This window comes from Scyliorhinus torazame, chromosome 8, assembly GCF_047496885.1.
Source record: "Scyliorhinus torazame isolate Kashiwa2021f chromosome 8, sScyTor2.1, whole genome shotgun sequence".
Classification (NCBI taxonomy): domain Eukaryota; kingdom Metazoa; phylum Chordata; class Chondrichthyes; order Carcharhiniformes; family Scyliorhinidae; genus Scyliorhinus; species Scyliorhinus torazame.
The window spans coordinates 207,924,340-207,937,273 of NC_092714.1; the positions used below are offsets into that span (position 1 = coordinate 207,924,340).

Here is a 12,934-nt window from a genome sequence, read left to right on the forward strand (position 1 = left end):
GTTGACGAAACCTCAGACCACAAGTGATCCACGCCATCGGGAGGTCGGCTCATCGGGTGCGGAGAGTCGGGGAGGGCCTTCAGGTGACGTCCTGAGGCCGTCATCTGTAAAATGGCCTCCCAATGGCGTCGGCAATCTGAGAATCCAGCCCTATGTTCTCCCACCAGGAGTGAATTACAACCAACCACCCCCCACCAACCAAGATCCCCTGAAAACAGAGATCCCTAAATAAGGAGACCACACATAGAGACCCCCTTAATATGCAGACCCTCCACAGACTCCCCAGAAAAAAAACCTGTGAGGAAGCCCCCCCAGAAAAGAAAGACCTGTGAGGAAGCCCCCCCCACCCCCCTGCCAGAAAAGAAACACTTGTCAGGAAGCAGGAGAGCAGTCCAGACAGATGCAGTGAAAAAAATTATTGTTGTAACAATCACCTGGGCAATGCACCCACTGGCTCAGACACAGAAAGCACCACGTGCCAATTCCTGAAAAGAAAAATCAGTGATCTGTATTTAAACCCTCCAGATTCTTGAGCAGCAAACCATTTATTAATGTCCCTTACTTGGCTGTGATTGACAGCTTACATACACAGCTGTCAGGCTTGCTTCTGACATCTTCGTTCAAGGTTCAGTAACTCTGTGGTGCTCCAATTACAATATTTATAAACAGGGACCACTTCAAAGAGAGCTAACTGCATTCCAACCCTCCCCTCCACCCCCCCCCCCTCCCCACCCCTTTCATGCTTGAGTGATTTTGAAGTGGTCAGCTGAAAATTGACAGCTCTTAACTCTGGAGGATAGATGCCAATTGAAGCATTTGGAGGGAGACCTTTTTCAATTGTTAATCCACCATTGTTTCTTCATCAAAACATGTGGAAAATGGGGGTTCAGCAGTAATGTTACTGGACTAAAATCCAGCGGTCTAAAAGAATGCTCTGGGGACACCGGCTCAAATCCCACCATGGCAACTGCTGGAATTTAAATTCATAAAATGAAATGCCTGGAATTGAAAGTTTGTCTCAGTAACGGTGACCATGAAACTATCAGGAATTGTCATGAAAAATCCATCTGGTTAACTAATTCCCCTTTTAGGGAAGGCAATTAGCCATCCTTACCTGGTTAGGCGGACTCCAATCCCACAGCAATAAGGGTGACTGCGAAATGGCCTGGCAGGGCACCTGGTTCAAGGTAATTTGGGATGTATAACAAATCATAGAATCAGAGAATTTACAGTGCAGAAGGAGGCCATTCGGCCCATCGAGTCTGCACCGGCTCTTGGAAAGAGCACCCTACCCAAGGTCCACACCTCCACCCTATCCCCATAACCCAGTAACCCCACCCAACACTAAGGGCAATTTTGGACACTCAGGGCAATTTAGCATGGCCAATCCACCTAACCTGCACATCTTTGGGCTGTGGGAGGAAGCCGGAGCACCCGGAGGAAACCCACGCACACACGGGGAGGATGTGCAGACTCCGCACAGACAGTGACCCAAGCCGGGAATCGAACCTGGAACCCTGGAGCTATGAAGCAATTGTGCTATCCACAATGCTACTGTGCTGCCCTTGCCGGCGACACCCACATCCCATTAAAGAATATTTTTTTTTAAATGGGTACACCAGGGGGAGCTTTAGCATGAAATGAGGTGAGGGCGGCATGGTAGCACAGTGGTTAACACTGTTGCTTCACAGCGCCAAGGGCCTGGTTCGATTCCTGGCTTGGGTCACTGTCTATGCGGAGTCTGCATGTTCTCCCCGTGTTTGCGTGGGTTTCCTCTGGGTGCTCTGGTTTCCTCCAACAAAATCCCGAAAGACGTGCTTGTTAGGTGAATTGGACATTCTAAATTCTCCCTTAGTGTATCCGAACAGGCGGCGGAGTTGTGGCGACTAGGGGACTTTCACTGTAACTTCATTGCAGTGTTAATGTAAGCCTACTTGTGACATTAATAAAGTTTACTATAAAAATAAAGAACTATAGTGTGGAATGTGGCTGGCTTGCAAAGCCTAAAGGTCTTTGACATAAAATGGTGTCGCCCATTGGAACTGTTGTAAATGGCAGGATTGTGATTGTACTTCTAACAGAAAGTCCTGGTGATTTTGCTTGACAAAATGTTTTGCATTAAGTACTATTTTATCAATGTTAATCTCAGTATATGAATCTAAATCACATTGAATATGTTGCTATTGGGAGCACCTCCCTCTGTTTTCATTCTCCTGTAGGTATGCCTGAAGTTCTACGAGTATGAGTTCATGGAGCTGGCCTGTCAGTGCCCTGCTGTAGTCTGCTGTCGATGTGCTCCGACACAGAAAGCTCAAATCATACGCCTGCTGCAGCAGAGGACTCGCAAATTAACATGTGCAGTAGGTGAGAAACCACGAACCTTGTTGTTGTTTTCCACTATGGGCAAGATGCTTAGACAATGAATGTCAAACCACTTGATAAAAGAATGCTGCTGCACTGTGTTCATTCTCTATTTCTTGTGTTCCTTCTTGCTGCCTTTCTTTCTCACACTCTCCCCGACTTCCTGCTACATTCTGTGTTTTATTGTGCACCATAGTGTAGTTTGTGACTAGTTATGTGGCCGAGTGTTCGAGGATTAAGCTACCTCTACAACTCAGCAGTCGCCTATTTACACCATCCAATGTAGATTCGTAGAATCTCTACAGTGCAGAAGGAGACCATTTGGCCCATTGAATCTGCACCGACTCTCTGAAAGAGCACCCGACTTAGGTCCATTCCCCGTAACTCCACCTAACCTGTATGTCCCTGAACAGTAAGGGGAAATTTAGAACGGCCAATCCACCAAATGTGCACATCTTTGGACTGTGGAAAGAAACCAGAGCATCCGGAGGAAACCCACGCAGACACAGGGAAAAAGTGCAAACTCCACACAGACAGTTACCCTAGGCCGGAATTGAACCCGGGTCTCTAGTGCTGTGAGGCAGAGGGCTAAGCACTGCGCCACCATTCCACCCATGTCATGCTTTAGCTGTATAAATCAATTGCAGCAAAATCCCACAGTACCAAAGTAACTTAGACTGTTTGGTAGACCAGAAATTCAGTAGTACTAAAATTACAGTTAAAAAGGGAGCTAGGAATAGGGCAGCATGGTGGCGCAGTGGGATAGCACTGTGGCCTCACGGCGCCGAGATCCCAGGTTCGATCCCGGCTCTGGGTCACTGTCCGTGTGGAGTTTGCACATTCTCCTTGTGTTTGCGTGGGTTTCGCCCCCACAACCCAAAGATGTGCAGGCTAGGTGGATTGGCCACGCTAAATTGCCCCTTAATTGGAAAAAATGAATTGGGTACTCTAAATTTTTATAAAAAAGAAAGGGAGCTAGGACTGGATAAAACATGAGTTTGGCCACAACTGGAGTAATGGGCGTCATTCTCCGACCCCCCGCCGGGTCGGAGAATGGCCGTTGGCCGCCGTGAATCCCGCCCCCGCTGGTTGACGAAGTCTCCGGTACCAGAGATTGGGCGGGGGCGGGAATCGGGCCGCGCCGGTTGGCGGGACCCCCCGCCCAATTCTCCGGCCTGGATGGGCCGAAGTCCCGCCCAGAAATTGCCTGTCCCGCCGGCGTAAATCAAAGCTGGTATTTACCGGCGGGACCAGGCGGCGTGGGCGGGCTCCGGGGTCCTGGGGGGGTGCGCGGGGCGATCTGACCCGGGGGGTGCCCCCACGGTAGCCTGGCTGGCGATCGGGGCCCACCGATCCGCGGGCGGGCCTGTGCCGTGGGGGCACTCTTTCCCTTCCGCCTCCGCTACGGCCTCCACCATGGCGGAGGCGGAAGAGACTCTCCCCACTGCGCATGCGCGGGAAACTGACAGCGGCCGCTGACGCTTCCGCGCATGCGCCGCATTTCCGCGCCAGCTGGCGGGGCAACAAATGCCATTTCCGCCAGATGGCGGGGCAATAAACGCCATTTCCGCCAGCTGGCGGGGCGGAAATCCCTCCGGCGTCGGCCTAGCCCCTCAATGTTGGGGCTAGGCCGCCAAAGATGCGGAGCATTCCGCACCTTTGGGCCGGCGCGATGCCCGTCTGATTGGCGCCGTCTTTGGCGCCAGTCGGCGGACATCCCGCCGTTGGGGGAGAATTTCGCCCAATGTGTTCAATTCTGGCCACTGAGTTACAGGAAGAATGTGGTTGGAATACAGAGGCCAAAATGGGAGATGTTGCCTGAATTGGGGAATTTTAGCCACGAGGAAGGATTGGATAGTGTGGGATTATTTTCTAAGGAACAGAGGAGGTTGCGATAAAATGTGTAAAATTAAAGATTAAAAAGCACCTATTTCCTTTTACAGAGTGGGCCAGACAGCTGGTTTGTAATGCAGAACAAGGCCAGCAGCCTTCAATTCCCGTACCTGCTTATCCAAACAGGCGCCGGAATGTGGCGACTCGGGGCATTTCACAGTAACTTCATACTTGTGACAATAAAAGATTATTATTACCCGGGTTATAGTTATAAAGTAATTGGCAGATGTATTTGAAGGCAGCTGAGGAGAAATGTTTTCACCCAGAGAGTAGTGAAAGGTTCGGAAAGGGTGGTAGATGCATAAATCTTCAATCACATTAGAAAGTACTTGGAAATGCACTTGAAGTGCTGTAATCTACAGGGTTACACACCAAAAGCTGAAAAGTGGGATGAGGCTAAACACCTCATTTTTGGCTGGCACGGAAAATAGGCCGACTCGCTTCCTTCTCTGCCATAATCTTTTTTTATGCTTCTTTATGATTATTGATTGATCTAATAAATTTGGCACAAAACTTTGCATTTTGTAGCTTTAGTTCAAAAGCATTTGCTGAAACCATGAAAATGGTAATCTGGGGTTCATTGAACGTGGCCTGTTTGTGTCAAACTATTTTAAGGTAATAGATGGGATCTAAACTGGCTGACTCGCTAATCAAATGTGCGCAGCAGGAAAAAATTAAATATTACTAGGTGCACTGGTCACGAACTGTCAGGTTCACAGTGCCTGACTTTATTTTTGTGTGTGGTGTAAATGGGCTCGTAATATCACAACCACAAAATAAATCTACTGGGCATAAGTTTTAATTCTTGTAGCTAAAGTTGTGGCAGGGGAGGTCAGTCCTGTGTGTTGTACTGTCTGCAGCATGTGGGAATTCATAGAAGTTCCTTGCAGTCTGGATGACCACATGTGCAGGAAGTGCCACTGGTTTGACCAACTTGAGCTCCAAGTTTCGCAGTTTGAGCATCGGCTGGAGACACTGAGGTTGATCCTCGAGGGTGAGAGTTAAATGGTTAGCACGTCTATAGACGTAGTCACCCCAGCTTAAGGAAGTGCAGTCAGAGTGGGAATGGGTGACCACCAGTCAGAAGAAGGTAGAGAGGCAGATAGTTAGAAAAGCCCAGAATGCACCTCACGCAAGAAGCATTTTTCTGTGTCGGCAAATGGTCGAAGTGACGATTACTCTGGGGAGTGCAGCCAAAGCCAAGTTCAAGGCATTGTGGGTGGCTCAGCTGCACAGGGAGGAGGAGTAAGAATGGATGAGCAACAGTGGTAGGTGACTCAATCGTGAGGGGTGCAGACAGGCATTTTTGCAGCCGCAGACATTACTCTAGGATGGTGTGTTTCCTCCCTGGTGCCAGGATCAGGGATGTTACTGAATTATTGCAGGGCATTCTGAAGGAGGAGGGTGAACAGACATAGGCCATGGTTCACATAGGTACCAATGATATAAGTAGAAAGATGGATGTGTACCTGCAAAATGAATTTAGGGAGCTTGGTAGCAGATTGAAAAGCAGAACCTCAAAGGTTATATTCTCTGGATTACTCCCAGTGCCACATGCCAGTGAGTGTAGGAATAGGAGTATAGAGCAGATAAATGCATGGCTGAATAGAGTAGGACAAAGGTTTTTTAGACTGCTGGATCACCTGGTCCATTTCTGGGGAAGGTGAGACCTGTACAAGTTGGATGGATTGCACGTGAACCAGAACGGAACTGACATCCATGTGGGTAGTTTTGCTAGTGCTATTGGGGAGGGTTTGAACTAATTTGGCAGGGGATGAGATATGGAATGGAGGTAGAGTAGGGGGTGATGCACAGCTAAATATAGAAGAAAACCAAGTCAGTCTGAAAGGCAGCATGACTATAGACAAGTTAAGGCACAAGGGAGTAGTATGGCAAGGCTGGATTCCATTTATTTTAATGCAAGGAGTCTTGCGAGTAAGGTAGATGAGTTGAGGGTGTTGAATAACACATGGGAATATGATATTATTGCTATCACTGAGATATGGTTGAAGAGGGGCAAGACTGGCATCTCAATATTCCGGGGTATAGAATCTTCAGGCAAGATGGGGGGGGGTGTAAAAGAGGTGATAGTGTCACAATATTCATCAAGGAGTCAACTACTGTAGTAAGGAAAACTGATTTCTTAGAAGCTTCCTCAAATAAGGCCATAAGGGTAGAACTTAGAAACAAAAATGGGACAATCACATTGCTGGGAGTGTACGATAGGCCCCCAAACAATCAAAGGGAGATAGAAGGGGGAGATTCAGAGATGTTTCAAAAGTCTATTAAAGGCAAGAGGATGACCAGGGACCAACATGGCAATCTGTGTGTGGAACCAGAAGATGTAGGTGAGGTTTAAATGAGTACTTCGAATCGGTGTTCACTGTGGAGAATGACAATGTAGGTATAGAAATCAGGGAGGGGGACTGTGATATACTGGAACAAATTAACATTGAGAGAGAGGTGGTATTAACAGTTTTAGCAGACTTAAAAGTGGAGCCCCAAGCACAGATGAGATATATCCCAGTTGCTGTGCACGGCCAAGGGAGGACATTGCAGAGGCTCTGACAATTTTCAAATCATCTCTGGCCACAGGAGAGATGCCAGAGGACTGGAGGACAGCTAATGTGGTACCATTATTCAAGAAGGGGTAGGAATAAACCACAAAATTACAGGCCAGTGAGTCTAATTTCTAAGAGATAAGGAACCTATTCAAAAACATTTTGAGGGACATAATTAATCTCCACTTGGGGAGGCAAGGTTTAATCAAGGATAGTCAGCATAGCTTTGTCAAAGGGAGATCATGTTTTCCAAATTTGATTGAATTTTTCGAGGAGGTGACTGGAATAGCAGTAGTGTAAAGAGCCGAGAGAGGCAAGGGTTCCAAGAGTGTGTTCAGGAAATATTTTGACAGCATTACCACCAAACTGTAGTGGTAATGTTGGGAATAGCATTAGACAGGAAATCAGAGATGCATGTGATAAAGGAGCATCTATGATTATGGGTGATTTTAATCTGCACATAGATTGGGTGAGTCATATTAGTCACAGTACAATAGAGGAGGAATTTCTGGAGGGTATAGGGGATGGTTTTCTGGGCCAATATGGTGAGGAACCAACAAGGGAACATGCCATCCTGGACTTGGTGTTGTGCAATGAGAAAGGATTAGTTGGCAGTCTAGTTGAGGGAACCCTTGGGGATGAGTGACCATAATATGATAGAATTCTTTATCAAGGTGGATAGTGAGGTGGTTGCTTCTGAGACCAGGGTCCTGAATCTCAATCAAGGTAACTATGATAGTATGAGGCATGAGTTGGCTATGCTGGGCTGGGAAACATTACTGAAAGGAAAGACAGTGCATAAGCAATGGTAGGCATTCAAGGAACAAATCGGTGAACTCCAAAAGTTGTTTATGCCTATTTGGCAAAAGAGGGGAAAGGGAACTGTGGCTATGCCATGGATTACAAGGGAAATTAGAGATAGTATTGGATTTAAAGAAGAAGCACACAAGTAAGCAAGAAACAGCAATAGACCTGAGGACTGGGAACAGTTTAAAATTCAGCAAAGGTGGAACAAGGGATTGATTAAGAAGGGGAAAATAAGAGTGTGGAAGTAAGCTAGTGGAACATAAAAACTGACTGTAAAAGTTTCTATAAATATGTAAACAGAAAAAGATTGACAAAAATTAATGTAGGCCCCTTACCATCAGAAATGAGGGAATTCATAATGGGAAACAAAGAAATGGCTGAGGAACTAAATTTGTACTTTGCTTTAGTCTTCACAAAGATAATCATAAATAACATATCGTACGTTCTGAGAAACACAAGTTTCAGAGAGGAGTTGAGGAAATTAGTATTAGTAGAGAAATGGTTTGGGGGAAATTAATAGGATTGAAGGCAGATAAATCTACAAGGCCTGATAATCTTCATCCCAGACTATTTAAGGAAGTGGCCCTAGTGGATCCGTTGATGATCATTTTCCAAAATTCTTTGGATTCTGGAATGGTTCCTACAGATTGGAGGGTAGCTAATGTAAGCCCGCTATTCAAAAAGGGAGGTAGAGAAAAAACAGCAAACTATAGACCAGTGAGCCTAACGTCAATGTTAGGGAAATTGCTAGTCCATTATCAAGGATTTCATAGCCCAGTATTTGGAAGCAGCGGTATAATCAGACAAAGTCAGCATGGATTTATGAAATGGAAATCATGCTTGACAAATCTACTGGAATGTTTTGAAGATATAACTTGTAGAGTTGACCAGGGAGAATCTGTGGTTTGAAATGTGGTTTATTTAGAAAACTTTCAACAAGGTCTCACAAAGCAGATTACTATGTAAAGTTAAAGTGCATGGGAGGGTAGTGTCTTGAGATGGATAGAAAACTGCTTAGCAGGCAGGAAGCAAAGAGTTGGAATAAATAGGTATTTTTCCGATTGGCAGGCAATGACTAGTAGGGTACCACAGGAATCTGTGCAAGGACCCCAACTGTTCATATTATATTGAATAGACACACTGGGCAGGTGCATGGTTAATTCCAGTCCAACTTGTCCAATAGTCAGGGGGTGGTGGAAGTGTGGTATTGTCACTGGACAAGTAACTCAGAGACCCAGAGGAATGCTCTGGGGGTCTGGGTTCAAATACCATCATGGCAGATGGTGAAATTTGAATTAAATTAAAAGTCTAATGATGACTAATAAACCATTGCTGATTGTTGTAAAAAGCCATCTGGTTCCTTCAGGGAAGGAAATCTGCCATCCTTACCTGTCTGGCCTGGATGTGATTCCATACCCACACTGCGATGTGGTTGACTCTTAACTTCTCCCATTGAAATGGCTACTCAGTTCTTTTTAAATAATTTTATTCTCCTTTTTCACATTTTCTCCCGCATTTACACCCATCAACAATAAACAATAATCAGCAAGATATGTCAATCCCCATAATAACAACGATCCTATCCCCCCACCAACCCCCAAACATCAGCCCGCATGTTTACATAAACAAATGACAAAAAGGAATAAGGGATTACCCGTAGTCACCCTTAATCTACACAGCGCCTCCCCCCCGCCCCCCCAACTAATGTTCGATGCTATCCAGTTCTTGAAAGTGCATAATAAATAGTGCCCATGACTTGTAGAACCCCTCCGAGCTTCCCCTCAGTTCGAACTTAACCTTCTCAAGGGTCAAGTATTCCAACAGGTCCCCCCGCCATGCCAGGGCACTGGGTGGAGAGGCTGCTCTCCATCCCAGCAGGATCCGCCTTTGGGCGATCAACGAGGCGAAGGCTATGACATCTGCCTCCCCACCCGTTTCCAACCCTGGCTGGTCCGACACCCCGAATATGGCCTCTTGGGGACCCGGGTCCAGTTTCACACGCACCACCTTGGAAATTACCCTAAACATCTCCTTCCAGTACTCCCCTAGCTTTGGACAGGACCAAAACATATGAACGTGATGAGCCCCCCCCGCAACGCTCACACACATCCTCTACTCCTTCAAAAAAATCGGCTCATCCTCGCCCTCGTGAGGTGCGCTCTATATACCACCTTCAGCTGTCTCAGCCCCAACCTTGCACATGAGGTGGAGGCATTCACCAGACCCCCTGCTCTATAACCTCTCCCAGCTCTTCCTCCCACTTTGCTTTGATCCCTTCCAGTGGTGCCTTATCCTCTTCCAAAATAGCTCCGTACATCGCTGACACTGCCCCCTTCTCCAGTCCCCTTGTCGTCAACACCTCCTCCAGCAATGTGGAGGCCGGTTCCTCTGGGAAGCTCTGTATCTCCTTCCTGGCAAAATCCCGAACATGCATGTACCTAAACACTTCTCCCTGCTCTAGCCCATACTTCGCTTCCAGCTCCCTCAATCCTGCAAGAAAGCACAACAGCGCCTATACTTCCTCAGGAAACTAAGGAAATTCGGCATGTCCACATTGACTCTTACCAACTTTTACAGATGCACCATAGAAAGCATCCTATCAGGCTGCATCACAGCCTGGTATGGCAACTGCTCGGCCCAGGACCGCAAGAAACTTCAGAGAGTCGTGAACACCGCCCAGTCCATCACACGAACCTGCCTCCCATCCATTGACTCCATCTACACCTCCCGCTGCCTGGGGAAAGCGGGCAGTATAATCAAAGATCCCTCCCACCAGGCTTACTCACTCTTCCAACTTCTTCCATTGGGCAGGAGATACAGAAGTCTGAGAACACGCACGAACAGACTCAAAAACAGCTTCTTCCCCACTGTCACCAGACTCCTAAATGACCCTCTTATGGACTGATTTCATTAACACTACACCCTGTATGCTTCATCCGATGCCAGTGCTTTTGTAGTTACATCGTATATGTTGTGTTGCCCTATTATGTATTTTCTTTTATTCCCGTTTCTTCTCATGTACTTAATGATCTGTTGAGCTGCTCGCAGAAAAATACTTTTCACTGTACCTCGGTACACGTGACAATCCAAATCCAATCCAATCCAATCCAAGTGTTGACGAAACTGCCTCCAGATTTTCAATGAAGCTATTATTACCGGACTCCCTGAATATTTCCCCGGAGCTATCGGCAGCGGCGCTGTTGCAAGTGCCTTCAGCCCCGACCCCCTGCACAAACTCTCCTCCATTCTGACCCACTGAGAATCAACCCCTCTGTCCCAGCTCCGCACCTTCTCCACATTCGCCGCCCAGTAGTAGTACAACAGGTTCGGGAGACCCAAACCCCCTGCCTGCCTTCCCCTCTGTAGCAGCACCTTTCTCACTCTGGCCACCTTCCCTCCCATATGAATGAGGTAATCCTTCCCACAATCTCCCTGAAAAAAGAATTTGGCAGGAAAATCGGTAGGCATTGAAAAATAAACAGAAATCGCGGCAACACATTCATTTTAACCGCCTCTACCCGACCCGCCAGTGACAGAGGAAGGCCATCCCACCTTGCCAGATCGGCTTTCACTCTCCCCACCAAACTAGTGATGTTGTACCTGCGAAGCCTCCTCCACTCCCGGGCAACCTGCACCCCCAGATACCTAAAATGAGTCCCTGCCCTACGGAATGGCAGCCCCTCCCACCACTGCCCCCACCCCTGGCCGAGACACCACAAAATACTCACTCTTGTCCAGGTTCAGCTTGTACCCCGAGAAAGACCCAAATACCCGCAGTAGCTCCAATATTCCTCCTATCGTCGCACTCGGGTCCGACACATACAGCAGCAAGTCGTCGGCATATAAGGACACCCTATGTTCTATCCCCCCCCGCACTATTCCTTTCCATGCTCCCGAACTTCTCAATGCGATGGCCAACGGCTCAATCGCGAGTGCAAACAGCAGGGGGGACATAGGACATCCCTGTCTCGTTTCACGGTGGAGAGAAACGTATCTCAAACTGATATTATTTGTGCGGACACTCGCCTTCGGCTCCTTATATAATAGCTTTACCCAGTTCACAAACCTTGGTCCAATCCCAAACCTCTCCAGCACTGCCATCAGGTACCCTCATTCTACCCGATCAAACGCCTTCTCGGCGTCCAATGCCACAACCACCTCTGTTTCCTTTCTTTCCGCCGGTGCCATAACGACGTTCAAAACCCTCCTAATGTTCGAAAACAGCTGCCTCCCTTTCACGAACCCCGTCTGATCCTCCCCTATTACCTTCGGGAGACACTCCTCCAGCCTACCCGCCAGTACCTTTGCCAACACGTTTGCGTCCACATTCAGAAGTGATATGGGCCGATACGACCCACACTCCGTCGGATCCTTATTTTTTTTAGCAACAGTGAAATCGATGCCTGCCCCAAGGTTTGCGGCAACACCCCCTTCCCTATCGCCTCCTCAAACATCCCCACCATCAGGGGTGCCAACCTATCCTTGAATTTTTTATAATATTCCACCGGAAACCCATCCGGCCCTGCCACATTCCCCGACTGCATCCTCCCAACATCGCATCCTTTATCTCCTGCTCCACTATTGCTCCTTCTAATGTAGCCCTGTCCCCCTCCCCTAGCCTCGGGTACTCCAACCCATCTAGAAATTCCTGCATCTCACGGTCTCCTCCGAGTGGCTCTGACTTGTACAACCTCTCATAAAACTCCTCAAAAACCTTGTTAATCAGCATTGGAGCCACCACCAACTTCCCTGCCCTATCCCTCACTTGAAGAATTTCCCTAGCCGCTGCCTCCCTCCGGAGCTGACCTGCTAACATACATGTTCTATATAACATACCTTATCTCCATGTTCATAAACTGCACCCCTTGCTCGTCTTAGTTGGCGCACCGCCTTCCTGGTAGACAGTCGGTCGAAGCTCGCCTGTAGTTCCTTCCTCTTTTCCAGCTTCGCCAGGTCCCCATCCTCTGACCAACACCGCTACCCCTCGAGCCCTTCCATCAAATCCGGAGTGAAACACTTGGTTAACCCAGCCCTTTTTAAGTCTCACCTGGTCCTTCACCCTCAAGTGAGTCTCCTGCAGCATTGCTACATCGGCTTTCAAACTTTTAAGATGTTAAGCACCCTTGACCTCTTGACCGGAGCACCTAGCCCTCTCACGTTCCACGTGATTATCCTTACTGGGGGTCTCTCACCCCCCCCCCCCCACCTTTCTTATCCACCATCACCATACCACCGGGCCCTTCCCCATAAGCCTGATCCGCCCCTGTCCATTGTTAACATCGAACCCCTTCCCCCCCTCACAAGAACCGCCC

The 12,934-nt window shown here is 47.9% G+C and overlaps 1 protein-coding gene across 1 annotated transcript in view; it reads left to right on the forward strand.

The window, feature by feature from the left end:
• The window catches only part of atp9a (ATPase phospholipid transporting 9A), a 286,828-nt gene that overhangs the window by 185,533 nt on the left and 88,361 nt on the right, over nucleotides 1-12,934 (forward strand). The window contains exon 21 of the mRNA XM_072514714.1: nucleotides 2,220-2,364. Within this exon, the coding sequence (XP_072370815.1) occupies nucleotides 2,220-2,364 (145 nt within the window). The remainder of the gene's footprint in view (nucleotides 1-2,219; nucleotides 2,365-12,934) is intronic.